Source organism: Rhinichthys klamathensis, unplaced genomic scaffold (assembly GCF_029890125.1).
Source record: "Rhinichthys klamathensis goyatoka isolate OS25496 unplaced genomic scaffold, OSU_Roscu_1.1 h1tg000068l_1, whole genome shotgun sequence".
In the NCBI taxonomy this organism is placed as follows: domain Eukaryota; kingdom Metazoa; phylum Chordata; class Actinopteri; order Cypriniformes; family Leuciscidae; genus Rhinichthys; species Rhinichthys klamathensis.
The window spans coordinates 5,863,192-5,875,502 of record NW_026606611.1 but is presented as its reverse complement, the minus strand read 5'-3'; the positions used below and the strand labels follow the sequence as shown (position 1 = coordinate 5,875,502).

Here is a 12,311-nt window from a genome sequence, read left to right as displayed (position 1 = left end):
CACATTAGACACTCTACTAACTATAAGTAACTTTACAACTACATGTCAACTAACTGTCATTATTGTATTAGTAAGTGGACTGTACTAGATTGTTAGGTTAGGGGTTCGGGTCAGTAGAGTGCGTCGACATGTACTTGCAAAGTCACTTAGTTAGTATGTCTAAAGTTGAGCATCAAAATATAGTGTTAGCAGAAATTAAGCAGACAGTCTAGGCTACTAATACTCTAAAGACTACTAGTTGACATGTAGTTGCAAAGTCACCTATTAGTAGAATGTCTAAAGAGGACTATCAAAATAAAGTGTTAAGTAATTTTTAACACTATGAAATGATAAAGTTAATGGTCACATACAGTAAAGTTCAAACATGAACTTAGTTAAAACACTGAGTATAAGGGTCCGCGTGAGTTGGATACAGAGAGTTAACTGTGGGACGTCCCACCCTAACTGAGTGAAAGGGGTTGACCAGACCTGCCCACAGCAAATGTCTTCTGTGTGAACTTGTATTGCTGTTAGATAGTTTCAGACCCTTCCAGCAGCTGACTTCTCCTCAGGCTTCTCTGTTAGACGGACAGAAGGTAAGAGCATTCATTTGGGTCCTCTTCCATTCTTACGTCCTGCATAAAGAACAAATACAGTCTATGGTCAAGTGTTGATTTACTAATACTTTCAAAACCAATGCCAAAACAACTCTTAATAATAGTAGCTTGGTTTTTGTTTTTGTCTTACTTGCATGCTAAAAAGATTGTGAGGTTTTAAACATTACTTCCAATGTCTGAAAGCACAGATTTACTGACCTCTCTGTAAACCTTCCACTGGAAACAGGTGTCTATTGTTTTATTTAAACTTTGAGTTGCTTCTTTATTAATTATGAAATCTTTGTAAAATTAACATGAGCAGATTATTTACCAAGCTAATATTCTTACTGTGCTGTTTACTCAAAGTGTGAGCCTAAAACGTGCACTGTAGCGCTCAGAGCAGCACAATATTGAGGTATTGTGTGCCACATATGCAGCAGGAGGGGTGAAGACAGAGTCAGGGATGGAGGGGGAGGGGAGAGAGATTCGGCCCAATAGACCCCTCCCCTTACAATTACTCCCATCAAAAGGAATGCGTGTTTCCATGGTGATTTTTCACCAGCTGTTTGAGACCATGTCAAACGAGGCAGATGTCGCTGATGTAGACAAACAAGAATCGTCTGAAGACAAACTGTCTGCCTACAGCTGCCGGAGGGGCCGAGTTTTCCTTAAAAAAGTTTGAAATCCGTTTTTTCAAGCATTCTTTTTTTTTATTCATAAAAATGTACATACCAATTGATTATGGTAAAGGTTCCAAAAGTGTGTTTTTTTGCAGCGATGCCATTTTTGGTTCCCCAAAGAAGATCCTTAATTAAAAGGTTCCATGGATGATAAAGGTTCTTAATGGAACCATAGATGCCAATAAAGAACCTTTATTTTTAAGAGTGTATTTTGCAAGATTTCATGAGAAATGTGCATATGGCACTAATAATATTTCCCCATTGGTGCAGCAAAAGATTTTCATGAGAGATTGGAAAAAAATATCACGTGCCTTTGGGTGTTTTGGGGTTGTTTTTTTTTCGTTTGTGAAGAAAGAACCGCCCCCAAAAATCAGATATGTTTGTCTTATGGCTTACATTTACAAATGCATATGGATTCACTGTAAGAAAAAAAAGGTTGCTACCTTAAGTACAATCACCTTGGATGTTTATTTCAACTTAAATTGCATTAAACTTAAATAAATTGAGTTGGATCTTGTATAACTTATTTTAAAAAGCTGAAAATTGCTTAATGCTGATGAGTTAAAGCAATGCAATATATTGTTGTCATAACTTATTGATCATATAATGTTTTTACAACGTTGGTGAATCCCCAAAAAACGGAAGACTTATGCTTTCCAAAAAAAAAAAAAAAAAAAAAATAAGTTGTAGAAATTGAAAAGAGCAACAAATCAGGTTAAGAATGTGGATTAGCACAAATCAGGTTTTGACCCCATTTTAACCCAATGGTTCGTGGCTTGCGATCATCTTGAGGATCAGATAGGAATATAAATGAATAAGTAATATTTCATGGTCACAGATAAGGTCTTTTCAATGTGATATGCTTTTATTTAGAGTGAAATTCATTTCCTTTCCCACAGACAGTTGCTCTGTTCTTTGCACTGGATAAAGGAGACCGCTAGGCAGTAATAACAGTGCGGTTTAACTTACAAACAGCAGTGGGGGATGGGCTGATGACTTAAAAAGGTCAGGTGATTGTTAACTCAGGTTACACGGATCTTATTTGCTCAGTCACTCTCTTTTAACTGTCTTTTGTCTAACTCAGAGCTCCCTGCACTCCTTTTCAGCAGAGGATGAAATTTCCTCTCCCCCCACCTTGTTTTTCTGCACGAGGTTTAGCTTTGTAGGAGCAACTCGTCGGCATCAAAAATCAAGATACGGTTACAAAGAGATGAGTTTTCATTTCCTGAGAAACAAAACCCCAGGAGTAAAACAAAAGTGTTGATTTGGTGCTGTAGCACGTTTCAAAGGTAGCATGTCAATGCTGATTTGTTTGAAACCCCACTTTTTGTCACAATAATTATTATTTTTTATGTGACTGGCTGGTTCACTGTTTGTTTCAAGGGAGCTTTCAGTGACAAGGAGTCTGTTTTTCTGCTTATCGCTAAACGTCGCACAGATGCAAGCAAGTAATTGTGCCGTAATGGACAGGTGGCTTGTGCAGAGGTTTACCGTTCACGCCAAGTGACATCCTGCTCTATAAATCAAGCCTGCCCACCATGCCAAACTCTATCCCAGTGCTGGGCATTGATGATGATATTTGTGTTTCATATTCTAAAACTACCTTGGATGATATTAGTGTAAGCATAGGAGACATATTTTCTCAGATATTGTTTCGTATTTAAATTTGCCAGAGATTTGTTGGCAGCAAGTCAAATGTAGTGGACACAGTTTTGCAGCTCATTTGTTTATCTAGCGATTGAACCACCTGTTTTTCCGCTTCAGAGAGGAAGAGAACTCCGTCTGCGGAGCTTCTGGAAAATGACTCTTTGGGAAAAAAAACCACAGAGTACTGAGCCGCTGTTTTCCTCACGGTTTACACCCAGCAACCTGCTGCTACCTTACTAAATTCTAAATTAAATATTGGGTGAAAATGGCATCCTTTATACCGCTGACTTTCCTTCAGTTCAGGCATGTTTGATTTTCAATGCGACCTTCCAAACAAAATAAGTTGTTTTGCTCTAAAGTGACTCCACTAGTAGTGGACTTTTACTTCTGCCAAAAAAGTGAATTACATCAATGTGCCAAGTCGTCTCCTGAAAGGAACAGAGCGGACATCCAAATTAAATACAGGACATGATGTCGGGTCATTTCCTTCGTCCTATGACTCACACAACCTGTTAAAATAGGACGTTCTTGTTGACGGAAAGCGAAAAGATTCCTTGTCTGCCATGTTTCAAGACGTCAGTATTTGAGGAGGGTGACAGAGCCTCTGTAGTTTTCCATGTTTTCCAAGTCTATTAGAGATGTGGGGTGTCTGACCTCGATTCGAGCAACCACCTTCTTTTCTTTTGCCAAAGAAAACAGGGCCATTGAAAGGTTCACATACCTGCTTACACGGCTTTCATGTGCTGAAATCAAGAGATCATGCGTCATGCACTCAACTACAAGAGTTCTTGGGTGAACTGACCAACAATATTACTTAAAAATCAAATCTAATGGAGGATCCATGGATTTTCATGACGGCTATTTGAAATCTAAAACCACAATTTTTATGAAATATTTGACAACATAACCAAGTGGTCAATCGGGGTCAGAATGAGCCTCCAAGGATTTAAAGTCGCATGAAACAGAAGTTGTGATAATCTTCTCTTCCCTATTGTGGCGTATATCCGAGTGAAACCGCTTGTCAAACAAGAACATACAGGGTCTTGAATTTGCCAATGCAAATTGATTGGATGTTTGTGGTTTTTTATAGCTGTGATCCCATGTGATTGACAAGTTGTCCCGCCCTCGCGCCAATAAACACATCATAAGAGAAGAGATGACGCTGCAAGACGAAGTTATTTTGTTTAAAAATTATGAAGGCACATAAATGAAAAACAAATTATAATAATGATATTCTATAAAAACAAGAATTTTCAATATTGATTTGGTGACTTTTAGTTGAAAGTAAGCATTAAGTACGCATATGACATTTTGATTAAAAATAAGAGCTCAAAAGTAAACAAAAAATGAAAGATTCACGTATGAATCTTTCACAATGAGATCAATAAGATGCAATTAGAAAATATATAAGTTGAAATTCACCCTCATGCCGATTTTAACAAACCTTATGCAGTTTTTCACGAATATAGGGAATTTTTCAACCTTGAGCAACAAGCCAAGGAGATTCTCAGCAGTTGCTGGGCAAATTATTCTCAGGTCAGTAGTTTCAAGAAGACTCCTTAATTCCCACAAGAATTTTATAACTCGGCCAATTACTGCACAGATTTTATGCGCTAATCCCACCCATTATCCACTCATGCACAAACAGGCCCACCACAGCTTGAGGGGTGAGAAATTAGCTTTGTAAGTCAAAAACCAAATATGTCGGGACACATTTTCATCATGCTTGTTACATGAACTTGGCTGATGGATGCTCCCTCAATAGCCAATAGCTTTCATAATCAATCAACGTTAGCATCAAGCCTTTCATGTTCAGAAATGGCAGGGTATCTTTTGTTTCGTAGCTAGTTTCATTATTTTTTATAGAAAAACAATAGTGTCTGGCTTCGATCTTTGATGCAACAAAAATGCCTTTGATAAAATCTTCCCAGTGATGGTCTACTGATGGCTACTTTGAACTTTCCAGCCATAAACAAAGTATATCTATATTGATTCAGAGAGACAAGGGGAAAGCAAGAGAGATCTTTGGTACAAAGAAAATGGACATGAGAGTGAGTGCTTTCAGACAAACAGCCCCTATCTTCCTGCAGGAAAGTGTCGTTTCTCAAGGAGAACATATCGCATCAGTCCGTCTTCCAGGCACTCTTTGAGCGAGAGGAAAGCAGTCGAGCTAGCAGAACAAAAACAGACAGAGCTCTTATCTCAATCAGCTTCTGTGTCTGGAGAGACTGACTTCTGTGGGCTACTTATCCGTCGTCGAGCATACAGAGCAGGTCTGGTGGCCCGAACGCGTGTGGTTCAGCATCTGAGGTTTATTGATCTCGAGTTACGGGTGGATTTATAAAAAAGGAATATATAGGGCCGACTGGAATGTCAGTGTGGTTTTGTTGTCTCATACTCCTACAAAACATGCATAATGCTAAAATGATAATGTGATGCTGTAAATACTCAGGTTTTGGGTGTTTTTTGCTTAGGCAGAAACTCAAGATGAGGGTTTGGATCTTCTTCCTGTTCTGCCTCGCTGGCAAGACTCTGGCTGCTCCAGTAAGTAAATCTGAAAGAGAAATATTAAATAAATCTATTATTTATATGTGACCCTGGATTACAAAACCAGTCACAAGTAGCACGGGTATTTTTGTGGCAATAGCCAACAATACATTGTATGGGTCAAAATTATCCATTTTTCTTTTATGTCAAAAATCATTAGGATATTAAGTAAAGATCATGTTCCATGAAGATATGTTGTAAATTTCCTACCGTAAATATATAAAACATTTATTTTTGTGAGTGAATGCAGCACAATCGCCAACATGGACAACTTTAAAGGCGATTTTCTTAATGTTTCGATTTTTTTGCACCCTCAGATTCCAGAATTGTTGTATCTCGGCCAAATATTGTCATATCCTAACAAACCATACGTCAATGGAAAGCTTATTTATTCAGCTTTCAGATAATGTATACATCTCAATTTAAAAAAATTGACACATGCGACTGGTTTTGTGGTCCAGGGTAACATATTAAGTATTTTATTAAAGAAACTGATTTTTTAATAAGTAAATTAAATAATATAAAATAAGCTTTGTTTTAAAAAACAAAGAGCATTTTTTATGTCCGTAGCTCCCTCAATAATGTTGCTTTGTGACTAAACTTTGACTAAACTGCATACAAATTTCATTTACAGACCGAAGAGGAGCCAGTTGTTGAAGAGGTATGTTATATTTATTTAAACTGATATTTAAATCTTTTTTTTAAATCTCTCTGCTTTTTTTTTTTTAAATGCAGGCCAAACTGCATTTTTAAGAAGCCTTGTCAAGCCAGTCATTGGCCAAAAATAGACACCTTACCCCCTTTATGGGACCAGATGTGTTTATATATGCACATGTTCAACTTCCTGTTAAATTCCCCGGGGGGACTGAAATCCATAAAAGTTTGAAAATATATCTAAAAGGGACTAATTACAATTCATTGCTTCGCCACATGTGCACACAGATGCCAGTTGTGTTGGACACAAAAGCAAAACTCTTATTGTGGCTGTGCAGTAATGTGGGTCATTCACTCCCAGTGCAGTTTTACATATTTTCCTCACATAAAAGAGGCAAGCTGTGTTTAAAACTGGGCTTGGTTCCACAGGCCATACCCATGATACTTTTTTTCTGTCTGATAATTCAGGAGCTGGAAGTGGGAGCTAACCCAGTCCAGGTGGAGACCGGAGAATTTGATGAGGCCATTGAAGTTGTGGAGGATGTTATTGCTGAGAGTGAGTTTGATGTCTTTTCCACACCACCACCAAAGTTTTGTACAGTACAGAGATGTTGTATGAGTGAAGTTGTGATAACGTGTGTAGATGTACATGAGACCATGGGTAATAACAGGCTGCAGATAAGTCAAATGTAGACAGCTATAATTATGTTTTCAGACAGACTAAGTTAAACAGGACAAAGTTGATGCCAGTGCCAGTCATCAAGCCACATGATGTTTTTGCCAACCACAAAATATTTAGAAAGGGGAAAGAAATGTAAATCCACTGGAGAAGAATTTTTTTGAATATATGCCCTTTAAAGGTATTGTAGGTAGAATTTTTTTTAAAAACTTTTTGCCAAATTTTTTTAAACTTTCTATATATATCAATGCATAATTAAAATGTAAGTACTCTGGAAAAGAGAGTATAAAAATCGAGTGTCTGTAGTCCTCTCAGGGCTGTAATAAACACAGCTACTTATCTCCATTCACTTCCACCCCCTCCATTCTGGGCTCCTTCCAAAACCACGCCCCCAAAACACATGAACGTGCGATGCCGACAGCTCACAGCTGGAGGACGCGCTTACTAGCGCCGAGCGGAGAGGAGCAGTGCATGTAGTGACATCATGTCAGACTCACATGTAATAAAATACCTAACTTTATCATTATGAATATAAACAACTAACATGGCTGTTAATACTCACTATCAAGCTAGCATATCGATACTGTTAAAGTTTAAAACATATTGAGTTTGATTCGTTAACGAGCTAGTAACATAAAGCAAAGCTAAAAACAGGTTGCATTGATACACGTTTTCCCATTACAATCAGTTACACTGTGATGAAGGTGAATTTTGTGTAAGATTCATAACATATACGCCGTGTTTTGCATGTAATTGTGTCTCTTACTTACTAGTCTCTTACCCTCCTCGAGTCAAACGAGTGCGCGCATGTGGGCAGCGCATGTAGCAGCGGGGGTGTTGCCATGGTTGCGAGAGAGTGACAGTCGCCTAAGCCAATCCTTTGTTTCGTCCCGGAAGGAAATAATGAGCTGTGTTTAGTGCAGATTAAACGGTCTAGAGTCACTCGATTTTTATACTCTTTTTATCAGAGTACTTACATTTTAATTATGCATTGATATATATAGAAAGTTTAAACAAATTTGGGAAAAAGTTTTTTAGACCAAAAACGACCTACCCAACCTTTAAAGGAATAAAATATAATATAAAATAAAAAATGTAATATATATATATATATATATATATATATATATATATATATATATATATATATATATATATATATTACATTAAATTAAAAATGACAAAGAAATAAAGGGTTAGTTCATCCAAAAAGTTAACATTCTGTCATTAATTACTCACCCTCATGTTGTTCCAAACCTGTAAGACTTTCATCCGTCTTCGGAACTCAAATGAAGATCTTTTGAATGAAATCTGAGAGCTTTCTGTCCCTCCATTAACAGCCTACGCAACTACCACTTTCAAGCCCCAGAAAGGTAAAGAGAAGACATCATTAAAGTAATCCATCCAACTCCAGTGCCTCAGTTTTCTGAAGCGACGCAAGTGCTTTGTTTGTGCAACAAACATAATTGACCATTTTGTTTAAAAAATATTAATCTCCAAAGCGCCTCCACGAGAGCACCACAACGCATGTGTTGTGACGTTGTTGCGTGAACGCCCATTCGAAATTAATATTTTGTAAATAAAGTGGTAAATTATATTTTAAAAAAATCACAAACAAAACCCTCGAGTCACTTCATAAAATTGAACCACAGCTAAACCACAGGAGACACATGGACTACTTAAATGATGTCTTTACTACCTTTCAGGGGCTTGAAAGTGGTAGTTGCGTAGGCTGTTAATGGAGGGACAGAAAGCTCTCAGATTTAAAAAAGATCTTCATTTTTGTTCCGAAGATAAATTAATGTCTTACAGATTTGGAACGACGTGAATTTTTGGGTGAACTATCCCTTTAATATATGTCATCAATGATTTTCCCTTACAGACCCCTGCCTAAACCATCACTGCAAGAAAGGCAAGGTGTGCGAGGTTGATGACAGCAACCAGCCCATGTGTGTGTGCCAGGACCCCTTGACCTGCCCCGCCCCAGTTGGAGATTACGAGCATGTGCGTGTCTTTAGTCATTTCCTTCATTTCACATCTGTCTCAAGTCTCCACATGTGCAGTGACAGCAATGCCTAGAAACACAAGCACACCATTTTAGCAGTTTGATTGAAATGCTAGTTTATGTATTGGGCAAGTAATGTCAGTAAACATTATAGGATACCTTGGGGAAATCCAAACCTGTCAAGTTGACAACCGTGGCATTTATGATTGCTCATATTTCTGTCACAGGTCTGTGGCACTGACAACAAGACCTACGAGTCCTCCTGCCACTTCTTTGCCACCAAATGCACCCTGGAGGGCACAAAGAAGGGCCACAAGCTGCACCTGGACTACATCGGACCCTGCAAATGTGAGCGCGCAACTGTGAAGGAAAACAAGTGCACAAACATTCAAACAGACTGAGAGTGAAATTTAGACCACTCACAAACTCATCCATGAATGCAAGTTGAATTGAGTGCTTTGAAGTGATTGATGGCTTGTAGCTTCGAGGTGTCCCTGTTGCCCCCTCCAAACACCGAGCACAGGGCGAGCCTGAGCTTGCCAGTGCTGCTCCACAAAGCAGGCCGAATCCCCCTAAATCTGCCTCATCCACTGTCGTTGTACGCCTGATGGGATGAGTCAGGACTGAAGGGCTCAGATGGAGCTCCCGCTGCGGCATAGCCTCATTGCTAAGCAGGGTGTCTCAGTAAGAGACTCAGAAAACTTGTTTTAGGCATTAACGAGTTAGATCCTAACATCTATAAGTTAACATTAATATTAGCCAGAGGGCTGTAATTTGCCTCCTTTTAGACTATCATGCTGCATTATTATGTGCTAAGAGGCATGTTAGCATGCTGTTTGTGTTTATTATTTATTACAAATCGATTGTTTTAATGTTTGGATTTCCCCTCAGTCATCGCCCCCTGCATGGACAACGAGCTGAATGAGTTTCCCCTGCGCATGAGGGACTGGCTGAAGAACGTGCTGGTGACCCTGTACGAGCGCGATGAAGACAATAACCTGCTCACCGAGAAGCAGAAACTCAGAGTCAGTTCAACTGTTTGCCTTTAAAATACTGTTTAACCAGCTGAAATTTCCATGATCCTCTACATAGCAATGTAAAAATGATTTTAACTGAAGATTAGTTCAGTAACATGGGAAAGACAAAGAAAAAGAAATAGTGCACAAACATTCCAAAAAATATTTAGGCCATTTCATATAAAATTTCCATCCATCTGAACATAAACTAATGTGATGAATATTTTATCAGTCATAGATCATTGATAAAAAAAATTTAAGAATTCTGTAATACTAATAAATTGAATGTGTTTTAAATACGCAATAACCAGGTTTATATGTTTCTCATCAATAAATCCAATTATTTTTCAATCTCTTTAACCAACTTAACATTGCTTGTTCCACAGCTAGCCGTATTTTAACCATGTTCATTTCAAATGAATAAAAGTAGTTAACTGAATTTAATTCTAAAAAAATGAGGTCCCTTTCTCTTTTCTATTAACTACGACTTTTGCCTCAATAAACTCCAAATCATTATTGCTTATTAATAATAAGGTAGTTGTTAAATTTAGGTATTGGGTAGGATTAAGTGATGTAGAATATGGTCATGCAGAATAAGGCATTAATGTAAAATCAAATAGATGCAAATAGATAAAAAATAAACTATGCCAAGATTTTTTTGGGAGTAGAGAAAACTAACCGGTTTCTACCCGTTTCATTTATGTGTGACTGCAAATATGCATCCCCTTAGGTTTATTAGTTTATGTTAAAACTGCATAATCCAAATGGATAGAAACTTTGTATGCAATTCAAATGCATGAATCTTAAATGTAAGCCTAAATATTTTGAGGGTGAAACTACTGAAATGCCAAACCTCACGCTGTGTTTTTAGGTGAAGAAGATTTATGAGAATGAGAAGAGGCTGCAGGCCGGTGAGCATTCTCTGGACCTTCTGGCCCTGGACTTTGAGAAGAACTACAACATGTACATCTTCCCCGTTCACTGGCAGTTTGGCCAGCTTGACCAGCACCCTATTGACGGGTATGTTTAACTCATTTTCACAGCCATTCCAGCTAGATCCAAACCTAACATACTTCAGAGAAAATGATGAATTTTTTTTAAATATTTTATAAAAACTATTACGTACCTTGATGGTTCAGGTAAGTGTTTTGGTAGCAGAAGCTAACAGTAGCCTTTAGCTACACTGTTAAAATATATAATTGTAAGTTTAGTCAACTTGAAATGTGAAATTCGACTACGTGACAACTTTGAGTTGACTAAACTTACATTTTTAATTTTATTCAAACACTTACTTTTTTAAGTTGAAACAACAATTGTTTTTAGTTTTTACTGTGTAATATGTCAGTAAAAAGTTGTATTAAAAGCACATATGTTATTTTGTGTTATATAAGGTTCCTGTCCCACACCGAGCTGTCCCCTCTGCGTGCTCCTCTCATCCCAATGGAGCACTGCACCACCAGCTTCTTTGAGCAGTGCGATGCTGACCAAGACAAGTATATTGCTCTCGAGGAGTGGGCCAACTGCTTTGGAATCAAAGAGCGTGAGTTTTTGACCATGCAATTCATATTTCTTTAATGTTAAGTCCATTTTATTTGCTAACTTTGGCTGTTTTCTGCTTTCAGAGGACGTCGACATTGATCTTGTCATCTGAGCACGTCTACCATTGACGCTTCCTAGATACTATTGGGGCGAGGTGCTAACCCTTAAGTTAAAATCAAATTAAAGGTGCTAATTGCGATTTCTAACAACCAGCATATACCACTAAACATTCATAATGTTTAAAAGAAAGTGCACAATCCACATGGTAACTATCACAATAAGTGATTGAACACTGCCCATTTTTTAAAGTTAGTTGAAGTTGGTAAGACAAATGTTGGACAGGCTGTATTAAAGATAGAGTTAAATATGATGAACTATGTATGTTGCAAAAACACTTTTTTTCGCTTTGGAAATGGATCCACAAATGTTTTTGTTTTTTTTTAAACTCAGAATCAGGGCTTGAATTGTAAGTTTGGAGTTTGGATGGTGGAAATGTACAAATCAAAATAAAGTTTCCAAATAAATGTTCTTTCTGCTTGCTTTATAAACTTTTAGTTTAATTTGTTGCACTCTTTGCGGTGGTGGATTTATTGTTTTGATTTCTTTATTAAATCTGAAAACGTCTTTAAATTTGAGCCCTGCATATCTACAGGCGGATGTTTTTATTTGCATATTGTTTCCTGTCAGACATCAGGGCCAAATGTTGAGTGTTTTAAAAGTTGAATAATAAAAGGAAATATTATTTGAATTCAAGAGGACAGAATCTCGCAGGATGAGATTTATTTTTTTCTCCCTCTAGCATGTTCACATACATTTGCAGTATTTGCCACAATGTGAGCACTATGAATCTCTTTACAGAAATAAAAGCTACTGAATTTTTCAAACTCAATCTTTGCATGCATTTATCCATTTGTCTTGATCTGTTTCCCCCAGGTTCATAACTGCATAACCCATTTATACTTTAATGTC

General features: G+C 37.6%; 1 protein-coding gene across 1 annotated transcript; it reads left to right on the top strand.

Annotated features, from left to right (window-relative positions):
- Window positions 1–431: 431 nt before the first annotated feature.
- Window positions 432–11,870, top strand: sparc (secreted protein, acidic, cysteine-rich (osteonectin)). The gene is made up of 10 exons (XM_056250396.1): window positions 432–575; window positions 5,377–5,446; window positions 6,084–6,110; window positions 6,572–6,659; window positions 8,665–8,786; window positions 9,015–9,135; window positions 9,679–9,812; window positions 10,675–10,823; window positions 11,195–11,343; window positions 11,426–11,870. Exons 2-10 carry the CDS (start codon window positions 5,390–5,392, stop codon window positions 11,452–11,454), a joined length of 876 nt encoding a protein of 291 aa, XP_056106371.1. The 5' UTR covers window positions 432–575; window positions 5,377–5,389; the 3' UTR covers window positions 11,455–11,870.
- The last annotated feature ends 441 nt before the right edge of the window (window positions 11,871–12,311 follow it).